This window comes from Mauremys reevesii, linkage group 13 (assembly GCF_016161935.1).
Source record: "Mauremys reevesii isolate NIE-2019 linkage group 13, ASM1616193v1, whole genome shotgun sequence".
In the NCBI taxonomy this organism is placed as follows: Eukaryota; Metazoa; Chordata; order Testudines; family Geoemydidae; genus Mauremys; species Mauremys reevesii.
The window spans coordinates 48,252,727-48,273,671 of NC_052635.1; the positions used below are offsets into that span (position 1 = coordinate 48,252,727).

Genomic DNA, 20,945 nt, shown 5'->3' on the forward strand with positions numbered 1-20,945 from the left:
TGACCAAATCCCAAAGAACGCTCAAGAGTGTTGAAGAAACCAAGGCGGAGAGTGGAGGCCTGTAGTTATTGTTTTGCCTAGATGAATATAAATCAGAAGGTAGGGAGTGTAGAAAATTGATATGGGAAGCAAAGGGACACAGAGAAATCTGCACCCTGCAGCATTAAGGAAAATAAGGAATTATTAAAGTATTTTAGGAACAAAAAGAATCCTAGCACTTATATTGGTGCATTACAAGATGCAAATGGTAGAATTATCAATAATAATGCAGAAAAGGTAGATGTGTTCAATAAATATTTCTGTTCAGTATTGCGGGGTGGAGGTAACAGATGATGTAATCATATAACAACGCTGTTTCCATTCTACTAGCATCTCAGGATGATCTTAAACAGCAGATTAAAAAAAAATTAAAGTTAATGTTTAAAATTAAATATACACAAGTTAAGAGGGAAGGTACTGTACATCTGGGGTCAGGCTTGAGTTATGAGGGATTACAGGTATCGCTTACAACCTGTGACGCAGCAGGAAGCAGGGCGGATTTGACCTGGGAATGTCACAGGGGGGTTACAGTGGGGATGGGGGACTTCCCTTGAAGGAAGCTACCTGAGCTGTAACCTGAGCCAGGAGGGAGGTTGGGAGAAGTGACACCTTCTGCCTGGGAGACTGAACAAAGGAGAGGAGGAGCTGGGGGGAGGGGGAAGAGAGCTGCTGGAGGAGGTTTTGTTTTCAGTCTTGGGCTGGGGGGTGCAATGCAGGGAACCCCAAGCTGGGGTCTAAGCTCCCTGAACCCCCCAGAAGGACTTGATTGAGGGGTTCTGGTTGTACCTACACGCTCCGCTTGGGACTGTGCTCCTGTCATCTAATAAACCTTCTGTTTTACTGGCTGGCTGAGAGTCACGGCGAATCTCAGGAAGAGGGGTGCAGGGCCCTGGCTTCCCCACACTGCGTGACACAAGGATCACGAGGTACATACATATCACATCACCATCACAGACCCAGATTGGGCTGCGGGAGTTTTTAAAGCATCAGTGGATAAGTGGGCTCAGGTACGCCACCCCTGGAATGTATGAAGAGTCCAAGTCAGTAGTGGTGTAGCGAATAAGTACATGAGCGGGGTGCATCTCTCAGTAACTACATTTTAAAATCAGCAGGGCTGGTTAACTTGCACTCAAGGGTTTAGAATATTTTAATGTATTTTCATGTTCCAAGCAATGGGGTTTGTGCTGCTCTCCTATGAATCAATTTGAGTCTCACAGACCTCCTTGGGAGGGGAAGTTCCCTGCGTGCCCAGGTTAGATTTGTCTTTGCCCAGTATAATATACAGACAGTCCTAATGAGAACACTGGACTATCTCAAGAGCAGCATCAGACCTGCCTAGTTCTGTGCACTGCTTCACATCACACTACCCAAGGCCCTCTCAGCATTATAGGCCTGAGGAAGCCATTCCACCCAGAAGCCCCGGAGTCCCAAACCTGCGGGTCTCAAGTTCGCCTCACGTCCTTATTTAGACTCCTAAATTAGCATCCTGCTTCATGGAGTCGGTGGGAACCGCTCGATTCTCAGCACTTTCAAACGTTTAGTCAAGCCCTTAAGTTGCCTCCCTATGGATTTAGGAGCCTAATTTTAGGTGCTATGGGGTGAGACGCTTGGCCAGAGGTTTTAGTTCCCTCTCTCGGTAGGGGCCTGCACTCACCCCATCTCCACTCTCTCCCTTGTCCTGTTAACAGCCGCTGGGGGTGGGAGCCAAATCCTGCCCTGGCTGCTGCAGCAAGGAGAAGCAGAGAAGTAGCTCCGGTCACTCTCCCCAAGATGCTGCTGCCAGGACACCGTGGATTCAGGGAGCATGTTGCTGCGTGTGCACCACTATACAGCAGTGCCGGAACAGGAGGGCCGGGGGCAATTGCCCTCCCACTTTTTACCAGCCATATGGGTGAGCGACCGGATAGGGGGAGGTCTTGTGGAGGAGCAGAGCTTCGGGGAAGGGGCGGTCCAAGGGCAGGGCCTCGGGGAGAAGGGGTGCTGCAGGGGCAGGGCCTTGGGGGGCACGTTCAGGCACCAGTGCCACCCCCCCCGCTGTTAGGGAGCCTTCTGCTGGCCCTGCCCCTGCCTGCAAACTCAGCATTGCTGCTGCTGGTAACAGGCACTAGTGCACTGGTTCTCAACCTTTCATCCATTTGCAAACCCCTCTGGAAATGTCACAGGGAGGTGCGGCCCCCTTTGGAAATCTATCGTCCGTAGCTATAGCTGAAGTCTGTTCAGTCAGTTTGCAGACTCAGGCTGGCGTGGAGCCCTTAGCCGTAGTCTGTGGCCCCCCGGCCGTCCACAGGTTGAGAACCACGCCACTACTGCACGAGGAGAACGAGAGCTCCTGTCTCGAGCCCCGAACGGGGACCTGGGCCCTGCTACCGCGTTCCACTTTCTAATGCATTGTAGCAAGATCTGACTCTGCTGGGGAAAAGGCTCCTTCGGTCCCCACTCCCCACCAGCCTGCTCAACAGTGAAGCACGGGCCAGGACCACGTCCTTTCCGGGTCCTCAGCCACCCCCACCGGAGCTAAGGTTACCAAAGGTTCCATCAAAAGCCCATGTGCACACGCTCCTAACCTCCTTACTCCGCTGGGTGTAACGTTTCCATGGTGGGGCTGTGCCTGAAGGAGAAATCGTTCTGGGAAGTCTGAGATAAAGCCCGTCCTCTGTTTTCCAGTGGCAGGGGAGGCAGAGAACACTCTTCCAATTAGACGACCTTCTTTTATCGCCCTGATTTTCTGGTTAAGTGACATGGCTCAATCTATTACAGTTAATACAGTAACACATGGAAGCCGATACCCTCAAAGAGAGATTTTAAACACTGCATTACTGGCGGCTGTTTGCAGGTAGCACCCACAGCTTTTTGTACGAAAGGATTTCTCATGGAAATTTGAAAGTGTCTCACAAATCTCAACTCCAGCAAGTTCCTCTTCATAACAAAAAGCTTAATAGGCTCTAATACAAGGCTGGAAGTATTCTCGATCTACTGTATATTACCGAGCAGCAATAATCTAAGTAAATCCTATCTTGATGATTTCATTATGGTATTTTATAGGAAGACAGGCCCCTTGAATGTATTTTCCCTCCCCCACAATGGAAAATGTATTATTTATAGTGAAATAAAAGAAGCCGGCAGCATTAGACTCTTACAAAGACTAGGCAATAGCTCACACACCCGTTTGCTTTAGCCACGGGGATGCTGCGTGATCCCAGCCAGCACTGGGGCTGAGCACGAGCCAATGGCTCTAGCACTGCTGTTTTATAACGATTATTGTAATGATTAGCGCACTGCATTGTAATCGTGCTGCCTGGGGACAGCAAGGACACGATCCTGAAATCCTCACTCGGGCAAGGCTCCCATCAATAGCAGTGGGGGTGCTGTCTGAATAATGGCTGTGAGACTTGGCTCATATACAATCTAAGGCCTGTGTGAGTGAGAAGAGACACTTTGCACCGTGGCACTTTCTTGCTGTAAAAGATGTTCAGGAAATGATTTAACACAATGGGCCTGATTCTGATCTCATTTACACCCATGTAAATCTTGGAATAATTCCACTGACGTCAGTGCAGTTTTCCCAGATTCCACCAGTGTAACAAATCAGAATCAGGCCCACTCAGAGGGCACGACCTCTAACTTCTGTCGACCTGCTCTAAAAAGGTAACAAACACAAATAGGAGCCCGCAGGCAACATATCACCCGTCTAAATACCAAGCTTCTTCTCTAAGTCACAGCTACTGTCTTCACTCCTCTGATGGTATCTGTGCACTGCACAGGAATCCAAATGACATTTCCTCTCTAGATAAACAGTCAGAATCAGATTATGTCAGATATTGCTGAGAGATGACAGACACATCCCCCCACTCTTCAAAGAGATTGTTTAAATTGGACTTGAAAATACAACAGTATTTCTTCACCCTTCACTCAGCGGGATTTCTCCCACAGAAGTGGCAAGAGTATTTTTCATATTACCACCCTGGAAGGCAGGGTCCCTGGAGGTCCAGCTGAAAAAAGTGCTAGACTATAGACCGTGTAACTACTGACAGTGTAATACCAACATTACAAATCAATAGGTTTAAAAAAAATTCTGCATTCTGCAATGTTTTCCACATGTCAGAATAAATCTCCCATAAGGACAGAGCAGATAGCATTGATCTCTACTCAGGTTCATTACTCCCTCTAGGATTTGGGGAGTGGGGGGCAGGAATAAAGAGCAATAATTGATCATCCTGGCCAGGTTGTAGTTTTGTATCTTATGATGCTCAGACAGCTGGTTGCAGTTCAGAAGGTTCTTGCTTTGTAACATCAAAAGTGCAGCAGCATCAAAGGCGAAGCTTAAGGAGTTCCCGGTGGACAGGTTCTTGGAACCGCGCAGCAGCCTGAGCAAGTTTAGGGAGATTTAAAGTTTTAAGCAGATTATGGCAAAACCTTGGGAGAGTCACTTGTCTCCTAACTTCAAGGGAGGCCTTGACTGTAGAAAAGTGAGGGCATCTCCGCTGCATCGGTCTCCTTGCGCAGGAATCTCACTAATTTTAAATCAGTTCAATAGAATCCCACTTCAGTGGAGCATTTGCTGCACTTGACCAGATCACCGAATACGGCGGTGGAGGGCAGGGTGTAGCGAAAGCAGAAGCCTGCCCCACGTGGGCAGAGATCCAGAAGACAGCGAGAATACTTCACATCAAGTAACTAGCTGTGCAATGTGGCACATGGAGGAAAAGTTCTCCCCAATCCTGGCAAACCTCACTTTACAGTCAGAGCCATGAGAACTGGTTGCCTTTAGCCAAGTACAACTGGAAGAAGAAACCAGCAGTGTGTAACAAGCATACGGCAGTTAACTAAACCGTGGCAGCATGGCCTAAAGCGATGGGCTGGGGCTCAGGAGACCCGGTTCTGGTCCTAGCTCTCCTGCTGGCCTACTGGGTGCCCTTGGAAAAGCCACTTCATCGCTCGTGCCTCCGTTTCCCCATCTGTAAAATCTGGATAATTATGTTTACCTCTTTTGTAAAGTACTTTGAGCTCAAAGGATGAGACACGCTTTACATGAGCTAGATATTGTGATTATAATCACAGTCATGGCTAAAGCCTCCCAGGAGGTGAACATTCGCCTCTTGAATACCAGTAGGAATCCTTGTCCTGAGGTACCGAGAGCCCAGCCCTGCCAGGTGTTCTCTCTTACCTGGCTGGTCGTACCTGCTGAGTGACATGCAGGGAGCATACGTATTGATGGTCTCTCTTCGGAATCTGGATACTGACGTCGTATCATCACAGTTAAATGGCTGGAATCTGCGAAGATCTTTTATTGCATAATCAAATATATTTAAATGATGCCACAAAGAAGCAACGAGAGCATGAATTTCCTCTTAAAGCTCGGAACATCTCCAGATGTAGAGCCTGAATTAAGTTCCATTTCCAGATGATTTTCTATCTTCACAGCATGATGATTAACGGACAATAAGTCTTCCCTGCAGCAGGGTGACCAGCCCTGCAGCAAGAGAAAGGGAAAATGCCGGACACCCTTGCACCATGTGCACATGGTCAAAATTTCCCTTTCCACCCTGATCGTAACTCACCGGTGAATGGCACCAGGCCCTGCCCCCTGTTGCACCAGTACAGCCCTGCTGAAGCCAATGAGGTCACCCAGCTATGAATGAAGCAGGATTTTCTCCTTTAACCCCATGCCTGTCTCAGCCAGACACAGGTGACTGGCATTCACAGTGCAAATAGGGTCCCTTTATTTGCGCATTCTGTATTTTGTTTTTCAAACCCGTGGGCACTCTTTCAGGGCTGGTCTTAGTGATAATGGAACACCCGCTGCAGCCTACTCTCAAGGCTGAAGCATTTCTTGTTTCATTCAGTGACAGATTTCCCACCCTCTTTCCAATGTTGCATGTGCAATGGATTCCGCTTGCAAAGTGCTCATCTGCAAAATGGATGAATATCAATCATCATTTGCATATGCAAATTAGACAACCAAGCTCCCAGCTGCACAATTTTCATATGAAATTGAAAGCTTTGCATGTGTAGAACTGGTGTGCATCTGCATTTAGTTGTGCTTGCAAAAGTGAGCATGCAAAATTGGAAGCTGAATTTGAAACAGTCTAAATATTTGGACATAAAATAGAAAACTTTTATATTTGGAATCATTTTACCTGCAACTGAACTCAACTATAACGGGACAAGAAACAGAAATTCTGTTTGGTGCAACACACAACAGCATCCTTTTACACCAGACAAAGCTGTGCTCGTCCTTCCAGCGTCTTTCCCCCATTGCAGTCTGTCACGGACTCACAGATCGTGCCCACTCTTGGTTCCGTGCGGTCCGAGGGGGGAACCCCCTTTCAGTGCGACAGCCCTTCTCGGGGGTCCACTCTCTCTCGGGGTCAGGCCCCTCCACCTCCTGGAGCCGCACCTCTCTGAGCCTTAGCACGTCTGCCTCTGCCGTGGGCCCCCTCAGGGAGTCCCCTCGTTCTGGACCCCCGGGGCCTCCTCACCTCCAAAGGGGACGATGCAACCCTGCTCTCTAGACCGGAGCGACTCTCAGCCAGCGTAAAACAGGAGGGTTTTTTGAGCACTGAACACAGCACAGGAAACTCTCAGGCCTCAGGCCTGGCCTCCCTCAGCCCAGCACATCCCCGTCTCCCTGCATCCCAGTGGGCTCTGCCTGCTCCCCCTCTCCAGCCCAGAGCCCCGCTGCTTCCCAGCTGGGCATCTGACATCCCCAGCACCAAGCCCGGCCTCTGTCCATTGTCTTCTCTCCAGGGAAACAGAGTCGTAAACCCCATGCCTGGGCCTCCCCTCTTCTGTCCTCTGGCCCATCTGGCTGGAACCGGCTGGGCAGGTCACCGGGGTCCTCTCTTCGCAGCCCATTGTCCTCCCACTGGCCAGAACCGGCTGCGACTCCTGAGCTGGGTCTCTGGGTCACCAGTCGCTGGGGTCTCCATCCTCCAGGCCATTGGTCGGGGTCCCAAGTTCCCTCTCTGGTCCTGTGTAACCACAAACTCCCTCTCCCCTCCCCTCGTTAAACCCGTAACACCCGGGGACACTGAGTCCCACCCTGTCTGCGTGCAACCCACTGGAAACCAAGACAATCCCCCACTTCGTCACATTGTCAGTGTTGCTCAAAATTTCATTGCAGGAGGAAAACTGGAATCGCATCTTTACCGAGTAGCTGATTTATTTGTTATGCCTGTAAGTGCTGACAACAATTTTGACTCTTAAATTCAGATTTCAAAATAATTTATAAGTTAATGGAGAAAAAACCAAAGGAGAATTAGATGCCATGCGCTGGGCTCGACAATAAATAAAAACACGGAGCACCTTCCCGATGCCGTCCAAATGCGGGGCCACAACCTCAGCGGGAGTTGACCGGCGCAGCTCCATTTGCATGCGAGTAACTAGGGCTCGGGAGGGGTAGTGACTTCCATGCAGCCAGGCCGCTCAGGGGCTCTCAGCAATCCTCAGCTGCCAGCTAACGACGTGAAAACAGCCCCCGCCCAGCTCCCACGAGAGCATTACCCTGACTGAGTCCTCACTGAATGCCTTGTTCGCACTGTATGTCCCCAATACAGGCCCCTCCCGCAACCGTTACTCCCTGCCCAGCTCCGTCCTCCCCACGCCGCTCACCCGTCCGTAGTGGCAATGGAAAGAGCAGGCTGAGGCCCAAACCTTTCACCCCCCAGCAGCCACTGCTCATGGCTGGGTCTTCGATGCCGGGAATAACAGGTGTCAAATGCTGCCTATTGCCTTGTGAACTCAGCCCAGTGAGAGGCTCATTCCCTACCAGTGGCCTCAAGCCCCCGAAGACAAAGCTTCTAACGGTATGAAGAGGGCTCTCATTTAGAGTCCAGCTACTAAAGTGGACCCAGGCCCTGTTAGCATGGGCTCAGGTTAGCTTCTACCGCTCCACTCCATGCCTAGAACGGTGGATTGGTTTGTTCATTTTTTTCCTGGGCAGAATAAATACCATTCGGACTGATACTGGACCCGTTTCTGGTCCTTGTTTTGAATCTCAACAATCTCTGTTGGAAAGGTTCCTTTCACAGCTGAAGTGTGACTGTCGTGTGCTATTCGATTATTTGCCAAGGTCTGTGTGCATCGCAGGAAGGCACATTACCACTATCTATAAATAAGATATTTTATTACACAAACAGGTTATGACAATGATAACAGCACCATGGAGACGGCTTAGGGCTGATTTAAGCGATATCGGAAAATCAAAGGAGGGTTGTGTCGACACGTCTGGGTACTGCCAGACAAGAGAGCACAGTCCAAAGCACTCCGTGAAAAGTACAGGCGAGTAGGACCTGGGTCTGGGAGAACACAGATTCCAGTGTCAGTCGGGAGCGGGCACTGCCTCAGCAGGGGATGACGGTCTAGTGTTGAGAGTAGGGAATCATAGAATCTCAGGGTTGGAAGAGACCTCAGGAGGTATCTAGTCCAACCCCCTGCTCAGTCCCCAACTCAATCATCCCAGCCAGGGCTTTGTCAAGCCAGGCCTTAAAAACCTCTAAGGAAGGAGATTCCACCACCTCCCTAGGTAACGCATTCCAGTGCTTCACCACCCTCCTGGTGAAATAGTGTTTCCTAATATCCAACCTAAACCTCCCTCACTGCAACGTGAGACCATTGCTCCTTGTTCTGTCATCTGCCATGCATGAAAACGTGCAGCGCCGAAGGAGGCTGTTGGTCTGTGTAAAGAACTGGACCAAGCTTTTTGAGTTCTAGGGGAGTGAAAAGTCTCGTGTTGCTGGCTTATGCAAGAAGTGCCCATTATTCCTCGGGAGAGGGGGAGGGGGAGGGCTGCTCTCTAGAGTCATTCTGAGCTTTGAAAGGACCCAAGACCATTGTCCTGAGCCCTAACCACTAGCAGGTGCTCGATAGAGACCTGAACGAAAAGAAATCCATAAACCCTGCAGTATTTCTGCACCGAGAGGAAGGGTGGGCTTATAACTAAGGCCCTGGTCTGGGACTCGGGATACCAGGGTTAAATTCTCTGCTCTATTAGTGTCCTTGTGTGACCTTGGACAAGTCACTTTCTCTGAGCTTCATTTCCCATCTGCAGCATGTTGTTAATACTTCTGTACCTCAGAGGGCTGAGGCGAGAGAGAATCATGGACTCTGCAAAGTGCTCACATCCTGAGGTGGTGGAGATACAGTTTCAGGTTCAAGGCCAGAGCCAGCAGATCCTTAAAGATTATGTCTTTGCTACGTGAACATTCACCAGGAAAAGAGGCAGCCAAATTAAAGTTTTCACAGCTGCCCATGACCAACCAACTGAAAGTTCCCGGGTAGCTTGACAGAGACTGAGGTAAAGGGAGGATCACACAGTGTCTTACCACTGGTGGAGCACACTCCACTCTGGGCATACGGGCTTCTCTAAGTCTCACAGATCTGACTGGAGCAGCCCACCTGCTGCGCAAGATTATCCAAACCCTAGAACCCTCCGGACAAAGAGGCCTTGGTAAAAGAACCAGCATTTCTTTAGGAATGATTAAAGTTCATTTTCTGTCATTTAACTTCTTCCTCTTCTCCAAAACCCACCGTCAATTTCCCAGCAGACAAAGGGCTGTCATGGGGTATCAGTGTCATTTCTAGGACTGTTTCATGTTCCAGATCATGATTTTAATGGCCAAAAATCAAACACAAAAAGACTCTTCCTCCCTCCCCCCAGTGCCTTTTCTGGTTTATTTACTGCTGCTCATGATAAGATTTCCTGCAACCAAGATCTCTTAGAAAAATCCCTGGTGTAAGTGACTGTATTTGCACGTCAGACGGTTTGGTTCTCAATTCTGACAGTGTCTCTTTGTATTTAGTGTTGCCTTGGTCCCTGTACAAGGATGCCAGAAAACATTCCTCAGTCATGATTTGCACTCACCTCGCCCCATTTAGAGATGCTAACAAGCTGTTCGGGGGAGCCAAGCCGGAGATGCATCCGGGCACCCAGTGAACACGGCTATTACTGTTCTGTGCACACCAGGGACCCCCGCATAGCTTCTGCTGGGTTCCCTCCTGCAAGGAAATCAGAGAGGTTATGTTGCTTCAATTTGAAGTCTTTCCAGGCGCTATTATCTGGTCCTGTTGCTCTGTGAGAGATGCTCTAACCCAGCACTTATCAGACGCCAAGGTTGGCGGGAGCCCCAGGGGGTTCCAACGTCGGCCGCTTGCTTTCTGGGTTGCTGTCACACAGGGGCTGCACCCGGCCCCGGCAGCGTTTGCACGCAGGGCCTTATGGCTTCAGTTGCCTACACTCAGGCCCTGCATCGGCTCCTGTGGCAGCCGAGTCTGGCTAAGGATGGGTCTGAAGCCCTGAGTGCAGATGAGGCAGAAAGAAAAAATCAACAGCAGGCTCCCCACAGCCGCCACGATGGGACTTGGGCTGGGGCTGGGGCAGCTACTCTCCCCTGCCCCCAGTGTAATGCCCTCTGCAGGCGTGGGGCGCCACGCCGGGAACGCTGATCTCGTGTGACGCGGCACATTCGGAATTGAACAGAAGTGTCCAGGGAGGTCGCACGCCTCGGAAGGGCAGTTGATGTCAGCAGGCAGGCAGGGCTCTACAGGCAGCCACGCGGAGCTGGACTCTGGGGCCAAGATCACCCCCCGTCTCGCATGTGCTGAGCCTCAGCCAGCGAACCCTCATCTGAATCTCCACCTCATTCACCCTGCGAGCAGGTCACGTCACGGCCATGGGGGAGCCAGGAGCTGGGGCCGGGACAGCACTGCGTCCCCGACCTCTGGACTAGTCCTCCCAGCGACTCTGAATGGAGCGACGGCAAGAGGCGTCCCGCCTGCAGACGATCACCCACCCACGGCCACGAGTTGGGCTTCACACAGGAAGAAGCAGAGCCCCTAGCTGGGGACTTCAGCAGAACCACCAGGCCTTCGCAGGTCAGCAGTACTGATGCCGACAGATCTCAGGGGATCAGCCAGCACCAGCAGCCAGTTCAGTTGGGTGCCAGGTCTGAAACCAGATCGCCGAGGGATGGGAAGCCTGGGGGACTCCAGCACAGTCCAAGACTTGTCGCCAACGGAGTGAGATGAGACCCAAGTCGAAGTGGGAAGCGTATCAAGAAACGGGCCCTAGAGCCAGCCCTTACGATAGGTTCCTTGGGGACAGCTGGCATGGTGGGTGCTCCACCCCCGTGGAAAGAGGCAGGGACAATCTGTGCCAGCAGAGCCCTTGTTTCCCCTCAAGCCGTCAGCAGCCAGAAAAGAGGTGGATTTGGTTCAGAGCCCCCCCGACTCCCCAAGAGGCAGGCAGTGCAGCTTGGAGCTGAGTGACATGATGCACAAAGCACCATGAAGACTGCTTGCAGCAGGACAGACTCTGCCCCGTTAGCCTAGACTGACCAGGCCACCCCATGTCTGGGTCCCACCGCTTGGGCCTGTGGGTGGCTAAGGAAAGGACGAAATCCCCATAGCTCTCTGTGCTGTGAGATGGGATACATACCTGCCCCGGCACGGGGGCCTTGGGGCAGTGCTCTGACATGGGCAATTAAGCCCTCTTGTAGTAAGATGAGGCCCTGAAACAAATTCTTATGTCAGAGGCCCAGTCTGAGGTCTGAAGCCTGAACCAAAGTACTTCCAGGCATTGCTAAGCAAGAGCTGGGCTGTGAGCCAGAGGCAGGCCCCACCCACAGAAGTTGGCGAGAAGAGGGTTGCTAGAAGCAGGTGCATCCACACGTAAGTGCCAATAAGAGGAACTTGTGCCAAGATGACATCAGGACACTCCACAGAGATAACGAGGAACAGGCAGGTGCATCTTAAAGACAGAGTCAAAAGGACAGTAGGATGGGTAGCTCTGTTTGAAACATGATCAAAGGAGGAGACGGCCCCCAATGGGCCAAGGGGCTGTACCTCAATGCGTCAGGAGGGATGAGTGATCTGTTCTGTAACGGTATAAAAGTAGGTCCCAAACTGTGCGTCTTTGTCCGGCCTAGGGGCAGTGGAGAGTCCTGCCACTGACTGAGCCAGTCCATTGCCGGGGGCACATATTCGTAGTATGTCCTGTAGAGTCTGCGGGGAACTATTACTGTGCTTCGTTTGACAATAAACCTGGCCAGGTGCCTTTGTACCTTACTAGAGTCTGTGGTCTTTGGGGTCTCTCGGGGTTTGCTGTGTCAGCGACCTGCGCAGAGCAGGGGCGGCACACAGAGGGAACACGCACGCAGCCGACTGTTCTCATCATTGAACAAGAGCAGAGCACCACACCGGCAGCTACTGACAACACCGTATCTGTCTAGTGCTGGTAAAGGGCTTTGAGCTCCCTGCTCTGCAAATGCAGATTCCTTCTCCCCGGAGCAGGAGGCGGCTGGAAGCCAGGCTGGGATAACTCCAGCCTTCCTTTCGCACGGGCATGCAGGGGCCCAAAGGGCTCTTCCCAAGCAGGCCCCAGCTGGTGGGACAAGGAGGGCAGACAGCATGTTCTATTCCCCTGCCTCAAGTGCAATGTCACCAGCTCCAGGGCTACAGATCCCAACCCACCCACCCAACTCCATGGCCAGAGCAGTCTGCGTGGCAGCTGCTGCTGGGTGGGCCCTGCTGGGTGTGACACTGCCAACCTCTCGTCCGGGAAGAGATTCAGAAGAACAAGGGCTACAGTGCTGGGGGGGAGCGGGGGGGGGCAGGTCATCGCACCAGCCGCAGAGGCCCCCTGCCCCCCTTCTGCTCTGAGTGTAAGAAGTTCCCTCACCTCCCAAATCACCACAAAGTGTCTCATCAATCATGTTCCCTCTAATTAACTTCCAATTTACCTCTTTAGTCAAGTCTGTTTACAATCAGAGACAAGAAAACACGACCCAGAGCGAGGTGCAATAAATCGGTCTCTCTCCCTGCACGCTTCTCCGCCTCTATCTTATAAATCAGCTCCCAGCTGTGTGCTGAGCTACTCTCGGGGGGGGGGGGGGAGAGATGCCCAGTCCTCCTGTCTTACCAGAGCTCCGCTCTCCTCGGCCCTCTTGTCAATTCTCCCACCTCCTGCACACTCGAAAGGAACATGACAAGGGATTTTCTAATCCCCTGGCAGCAGCCAGAGAGCAGGACACGGAGCAGCAGCAGCACCACAGCGAGTGCTGCATTCTGAGCGCCGAGCACGCGGCAGCAAACAGAGGCCCTGGATTCCGGAGCAGATGAATCCACGTGCCAGGGGCTAGCAGAGGCCCAGCTGCTTCGGACGGGAGCCCAGTGGATTTACGTTACGCTGTCCACAGGAGTGCGATGTGAAGGAAGGGGAGCGCGACAGAAGAGACCAGTGCCAATGATGCTGAACCCGTCTGTGCCAGGATGAGCACGTCAACAGGTGCTTCTAGCCGGGGCCCTGGGCGCCCAGCACTGAGTGCACAAAGCTATCAGAGTCGTTTCATTCCCTGGAGCCAGCACTGCCAGCCTGGCCTGGCCGGGCGCACAGCACAGGGCTACGCAGCCCGCTCGGGTCCAGGCAGAGCGATGGCCATCAGGAGACTCCGGAGTCTGTTCCCAGCTCTGCTGGGACCATGGCAAGTCCCAACCTCTCTGTGCCTCAGCTTCCTCGTGTGCCAATGGGGGTTATTTCTCCCTGCAGGGCGGGAACGTGGCGAGAGGTCGCTCCTTCGATAGCTGGGCTGCTCCTCTGTCCTGCATGCAAGGGACTTCCCCTCGCACACCCCTCCCAGAACCCGCCTCCGTCCAGGCTGGCTTCAGCCCAGACACCTACCCGAGTCTCGCCTCCGCTCCCGAGTGGGCTCAGGCTTAGCTGCTCTGCACAGCAAGGTGGCTAAGAGCTGCACAGCTTCCCACTGATTTCTAACCCCGGAAAGAAATGGACCCTGCCCCCACCGCCTGGGCGGAGAATCTGAGGAAAGGGTTCTGGCTGCCGGGGCCAAGAGAAGGGAGGGGGCTGCGCTGATCCCAGTATCTGTAGCCACCCTGGGGGTGGGGAATTCCCTAGTGCAGGTGAAAAGGGGAAGCACAAGGACCAGCCGAGCACACTACAGGTGGAAACCCCCACCCCACCCCTCTCCTGCAGTCCTCCACCCCCAGCAACTTGTGACCAAGAGCCCCAGAGCTTCCTGCTTCGAGGGCCTTGGGTTATAAACTCAGTGTGGAACTAGGCAACCAAAACCCAGCACGTTTGCACCAGTGGGAAGAGCAGAGATTGGCTCAGCTCCCTTTATTTTGATGCTCAATTAGCAGTCTCCGGCAATGCTGGGTGGTGATTGTGCAGCATGTGTTGGTCAAACTCCAAGAGACCAGATTGGAGTCCAAAGGGGATTATCCTTAACATGGCATCAGAACGCCACTCCTCGCTAAGAGCCGGGAGAGCTGTTTTACCGGTGCTCCACGCGACCCCCGTGTCACAGCCAGAGCTCTATTTGGTGCTGTATGCGGGCAGGCGATGTCGTGGCTCAGTCCTACGCCCGGCCCCGGGTACCCGCACCAGCCACAGCGCTGCACTAGGGACAGCGCTAAACTTGCGATTCTAAAGCGCCGTTTACCTCCGGAATCCCAGCGCATTTCACAAACTGCCCTGGGCAATGCAGCTTCCACCCAGCATGGAGCCTGGGACGGGACACCTAGGCCCAGACACCTGCACAAGGCCCTACTTACACAACAAGCGGGTGCAGAGCCTTCTGCTAGGAAGAGAGAAAAGTCCATCTGCAGCCAGGTAACACAGCAGACGGCGTTCCCATTCCGCTGGACTTCACTGGCACGGCACACTGGAGACAAGAGTTGTCCAAATGCTCAATAAAGAGACAGGCCCTTCAGGTGTCTGTCACAGGCAGGTGAGAGCCACTTGTGCAGGGCGACCGTTCTGATCCCAACGCAGCTCGCACTCTTGATCACAGGCAGTTGTCTCTGCTGTCCCCCTTCTCCCAGGGGCAGGTGCTGTTTCTCTCATGGCTTTTGGCTGAGATGTCTGCTGACTCCGGACAGTCCGAGACGTCACTCTCACGCTCCTTCCTCCTTCCATACACGCTGCTGAGGTGCGGCCACCTCCAGCAGGGTGGTCTTGAAATGTCGGCCAAAGCCCCATAAATGAACGAGGCTCTTATTTCCTCTGTGAGAACAGGTTCTTCGTCGTCTCCTGTGGCAGCTCACGCTGTGGGGCAGTTGCTCTTCCCCTGCTTGGGACTTAAATTTAACTCCCTATTCACTCGTCACTATTAACATCACGCATTTAACACACGCAGCCCTGCTCGCCGTTTATTTTTTGCACAGCTACTGTTGCATTGCCCTCTGAACTTTAACCCAGGGTCAGCAGACCGAGGCAAGTTCACGGAGACAAATCCCCGTCTACAACCCACAGTTTTTTCATTAAAGAAGTTCACTATTCGCTCAACCCTTTAATCCTTCCCAATTATAACAACGTTATTTATCCACAGCTGCACAGACTCCTCGTGCCTGGCTTGCATCTTCAAGGCTTTCCCGTGCCACTGAACATTAGTGCAAAAGTGACCTGGCGTGCAGCAGGAGCACTTTAAGCAACAGAATTATCTTAATTAATAACCCAGGGCAGAGGAGACGGCATCTCACACTTTGCTCTGTGGTAAGAGGCTGAGTCGCCCTCCCCACCCCACGCACAGCAGCTTAGAGCGGGCTCTGGCATGTTGCCAGAGGGAATTCTCTTGGCTAGTCTATCATGGCCACTAGAAGTTGAAAGAAGCAAGTGCCCAGGTGCTGCAGGGGCAAATTTTGCAGGTGGAAAAGCTCAGCTTGCAGCAGGTCCCAAACTCAGACCACAATTTATTGCAGCTGTTTCTCTCCCACTGCAGCTCCCTCGCCTAATGAAAATTTAGTGCAGGTGGGAAGATGACTTCCCAGCCCCACAAGACTCTATTTATTCACTGAAGATACATATGTGCTGGATGGTTCTTCAGGCACAAATGCCAGCTAGCTGAAGAGAACCCAGAAATTAACCAGCGGGTACACACTGTTCTTTGGCATATCTTGAAAAAGGAGCAAGGATCCCGTGACTTTATCTTCAAGGGGAATGGTGCCTAGTTGTTCCACTTTTAGGAACCTCTGATGGCCTCACTGGAGTCCCCAACACCTCAGACACCCAGAGACATTTGTGCAAGATGGTTTCACTCTGGTTTCCACCTTCCCAGGGTTTATGTGGCCTTCGCTGAGGCAATATAGCAATGTTGCTGCTCTCGCTAGCAGAGGAGCATCTTGTTGCACTAGAATCACTCCACTGTTTTAAGAAAGCCTGTACCAAGATAACAAGCTCTGTGCTAATACCTCAGTGACATCTGGCCCACTCTTCTCATCTATCACAAGGAAGAGACACTCCGATTGCTTTGTGTGCAGATAAGCACTGGCATTTTAACTTTTTATAATCCCCTCAGACATTTCTTTCACTGGGAAAAAGAGTGAATTTACTCCTTTCTTGAAGCCCAGATTGGCCTGTTTGTGCTTCAATTGACTTCTCAATCAGGCTGCTTCTGAATCGCCCTCTAAGCACAAGTCCCTGTGATGGTTTTACGGGTCAGATAAGGGTGCTCAGTGACAGGCTAACAGATCAGCAGACAATGCAGAAAGAGGGTATTACAGCTCCGGAGGATTTAGGCTGGTATAAATGGTGTGATAAGGCTCCAACCTACCCCCTGGTCTGGGCCTCGATTCACTATTCCAGCCAAGCTAGTGCAAGAACTAGGGGAGGGGGTGGAGGAGGAGGAAGGCGGCATTACGCTTCCCCAGTTCTGGAGCTGGTTTGGCTCTGATGCAAGTAGAGCAGCCTCAAGGCTGGTCTAATTTGCCCTCTGCTGCAGTAGTTGTCTAGAGGCTGTTGCAGCAGCTTGGAATAGGCAGAGCACCATGTGCTCCAGCCCCAGGTCCTCACTTCCCAAGCCACAACCCTGCACTCAAGGCTGCATGGGAGGGAGAGTGGGGGGCAGACTGCAGGCCATTTCGCTGCCTCTGCACCACCAAGAGGGGGACCCCGCTCCCCCTCCCCCTCGCCTGAATCTCTAGCTGTCCTCCCTTCCAAGTGCCAGGGGCGCATCTGTCCCTGACCCTAAAGCTGAGAGCAGCTTCTGTACCTCAGACAGCCACTAGGAGGCACACAAGGCAAAGCCTGAAGACCGACCTGCGAAGTCAGGTCCTCCGCACCTCACAGCTTTTCCCACCAACATTCACTCCAAAACAATAATTCCCTTTGCCCATCCCCCCCTTTCATAAACATTCGCGGAAGGAATTCGCGGGCACGACTGACTGTGGAGACAGCCCTGGGAGCAAATGGAGAACGTGCACCGCCAGGGGTTGTGAAACCGCAAACACAAGTACTTGCACCAAACACCTGTTCTACAAGTGACTTTAATCTAGTCAGGGAACAGAAACCATATCATGTGGCCAAGCTACAGCAAACATAACTGGCTGCAAGAATTTGATACTGAGCTATCTGCAGACTGAAATGTAGCTGGCAAATAGCTAATCAGGTCAAGAGAACGTTTCACAAAGAGAAAGGCTGTTTAATAAAATGGTCACTGCCAGTGTTCTCTAAGCTCCACTAACAGCAGCACTTCTGCAAACACTGCAGAGCAGAGCAGAGCAATAGCCCTTTGGTATCTCCCAGCCCTGGGTCTCTGCACTTGATGGCCCAGCCAAGGCCCTGGGTCTGGACAGAGTTAACGGAAAACAAACATTAGATAGCTGTAAACTAAGGCCACTCCACAGCAGCGAGATTGGAAAGCTGCTCTCATTCCTGCCACAGACATGGTAGACGAATCTTGCCCCTCTGGTAGGAAGCAGAGTTGAGGTGCGACTGTGCACAGAATGCGTCCCTAGCTTGCACCCACAATTACTGTGATTAAAGACACAACTTGGGTCACTGTGCACAGAAACAGCCAACTCTGATCATTTGTGCCCTTTTGTGTGAATGCAGCTGCAGTAACTGAGTGCAAATTATGTGCACAATTGTATATCTAAACTAACAACCTGGCCTGTAGTCAATGCTTCACATTACTCTTTTCTACTCAGCATATTCAAAACCATGTCTCTCGCTCTCCTTTAAAAAAAAAAAAACCACATAGCGCCTAGTTTTTAAGACTCCTTTCATCACTACTGTCATGTCCCCCGCTACTCCACCCAGCTCCTCTTTTCCCATCCCCACCCCCTTGTTTCTCTGGTGCAAAATGCAGCTTCATGAAGGACCAACATGATTTCCAGCAGGTCATCTTCCAGTATGAAAGTCGAAAGGCCAGGCGCAAGCAGGAATTCACCGTGGAAAGGGAAGAATTCCAGGGTACAGCACTGGCAAGAACGGAAGCCATCTCTGAAAGGATAAGGTTAAAGATCCTCTTTTCTACAGGGGTCAAGGAGGAGGGAGGAAACAAGGCAGAACAGATCATTTCTGCACCACAAATGCGTTTTTGCAGCTTTGTGCAGCTGCTGCCACCACGACTCCCACGCTGATCCCTAAGTAATGGCATTCAATACACCCAGGCCAGCGGTGCCTCCTGAAGTCATGATTGAAGGAACCCTTTAAGCTTCCCTGACAAGACATTTTTCTGAGATAAAAAACGAATGCTGCCAGCATGCAAATCTCTCTCAATTAGGCACAGCCCAGCTTACTGGAGCTCCGCTGTTTGGTGATGACCGTCATTAACGCTAGCAGCGCAGAAAAGGAAGCAAGGATGCTCTCAGTTGGGTGCCACTGCTCAGAGAAACACTTGGGTTTGGCTGGCTGACATCTGGAATCACACTGCTAGCGAAGGAGGGCGAGCGAGAAAAGGGCTTTGGTCAGCTTCTTTACAACCCACTTGCCGTGATGCCCTGGAAAGGAACAGAGACCTGCACAGTGCAGCTGGGACAGTTTGCATCTGGGGTTCTCCTTCCCACCAGCACTGCATTCACGGATGTGAGATCCCAGATCGATAGCTCAGGGGCCAGAGTTCTGTTTAGCCACAGAACAGGGGGGACAGTAGGTTGAAACAGGAGGGTGAGATGTGGAGGGGCACCGTTTACCCAACTCAGAGCAAGTGCACTCTCCTCCGTTCCTCTTGGTTTAACCCCCGCTACAGCCAGGCAGGGCTCTCTAAGCCTCCCTAGGAGAGGGGAATTCTGTCTCCATGGCCCAGGGAGTCTGGCAACAAGAGTGCCCAATCTGGGCCACTTATGGAAGCTTGTGTCCTGTGGAAATTGCCTGAGACCATCCCCCAAGCTGCTGAAATGTGGTAACATTCCTGACCAGTGTTCCCCTGGGCTGGATTTGACTCTGCTCCCTGGAGGTGAGCGTCTCCCTACCAGGCCCCCCCTCTACTCTGCTGTCGACCCCCTCAGGCTGTGCGCATGGGATTGCTTCTCAACAGTATGCAGGAGAGAGGCCATGGGATGAAGCTGCACTAGCGTCTGCAGTGCTCCGAGGTCTCTTGGCAGAAAACATCAATCAAGAAATAAAAAAATTAACTTTAATGTCTCAGAAATCCCTATTAGAACTGGTTTAACCGAGAAGTCGTTTCTGTTGGGCAGCCGGCGGTGGAAAGACTCAATGTGCTGGCTGTGTCCTCGTTATGAGACACCCAGATTTCAAACCCAGGGGTCTCAGAAATTCTCCAACAGCTCCAGAATCCGCTTCTGCTCGCTCTCCCGGAATTCCTGGTTCTTCCCATCCCCGATGTTCTCTGCGTACTCTGCAGAAAAACACAAACAAGCCCTGAGCAAGATGCGATGGCAGATAAACCTCCCCTATTGCAGCGACACCACCGCAGAACCTAAACGTGTGTCCTGGCCTGTGAACAACTCACTTCAATACCTGATGGAGAGTCAGCCAAGGGACAGTGATGGACTCCTTTTCCTGGTGATTCAAACTTTGCATGTTAAACATCTACTGACTCCTCATTCAAAGATTTGTTTTGGAAAGGATGGGGCACTAGGAAAGGATAGGTGCTCTTCTCCCTCACTCCTCAGCACGATGGACATCAGCAGGGAGCCCAGAGCTCTAGTTCAGATTACACCCCCAGCCTCCATCTGGAGAGGAGACAGTTTAGGAACTGTCCCCAAGCCACATTCAAAGCCCTCCCATGAGATCTGGGTCAGAGCCAGAGGCAGTTCACCCTGCACCTTTACAAATTATTACAAAACAAAAGGCAGATTTGGGGCTGAAGACATGAGCATCTTGGTGAACTGATGCTGTCTGCCTAGGAAGATGTTTTCCAGCCTCTCTGGCTCCTCTCATGCATCCCCTTCTTCCCAACCAAACAGAACAGCTTGTATTCAGTGTCTGAATGGCAAAGCTGCAGAAGAAAGTTTGCTTTAATATTTATGTGTTCAGCATTGCTACACATTTCTGAGCTCCATCAAAGCCCTCATTATAAGAGCACTGAAAAGGCTGGGGACAGGGAGAAGCTAGTTGGTGTGGGAGCCTTCTCTCATGCACACTCACTGTCTCCACAAACAAAGCAGAGAGCTCTTTGCCAAGGCCTCTGGGATAAATCCGTTTAATATTTATAAACTGCTATAGTCTCTGCAACAAGAGATGCCCGGTGCCACCACGGTTTGCTGCTAGTGGGTCCGTCTGACTGGCATCCTGGAGACAAGGAGGTGGGGGGAGCACCTGACAGAGGGCTCTCCTGCACAAAGCAGATAACGCCCCCCCCCTCCATGGTTAACAGCTCAGATCCTGTTCCAGCTGCCCAGAGCTTGCAGAGTGAGGCTCAGGGCCATGCCCTCTCTCTGCTGCCAGGCTCTCAATCACCCTGGCCTGGGGGTGCATCTTGAGCCCAGTGACGGCCCAGCCCACTCTTAACACTCCTCTCCTGGAAGAGACCAATGCCAGGTGCTGAGCTGGGGAGGGGGAGGGGGGGGGTGCCTTCTCCAGGAAAAGGTACCGACGGATGGCAGTGTGTAGCTCAGTATTCCTGAGTGCGTTCCACATACCGGCACCATCCCCACAGGGAAATAAGAGGGGGTGCAGGTTCTGCCCCGAGCAGGCCATTTCACTGGCC

The 20,945-nt window shown here is 52.1% G+C and overlaps 1 protein-coding gene across 4 annotated transcripts in view; it reads right to left on the reverse strand.

The window, feature by feature from the left end:
• Positions 1-19,395: 19,395 nt before the first annotated feature.
• The window catches only part of CTNNBL1 (catenin beta like 1), an 86,667-nt gene continuing 85,117 nt past the window's right edge, over positions 19,396-20,945 (reverse strand). For all 4 annotated transcript variants that reach the window (XM_039498365.1, XM_039498364.1, XM_039498368.1 and 1 more), the window contains one exon: positions 19,396-19,631. Coding sequence is in view for 3 of the 4 variants with exons in the window: in XM_039498364.1 (XP_039354298.1) it covers positions 19,543-19,631 (89 nt within the window). In the remaining variant the exon portion in view is untranslated. The remainder of the gene's footprint in view (positions 19,632-20,945) is intronic.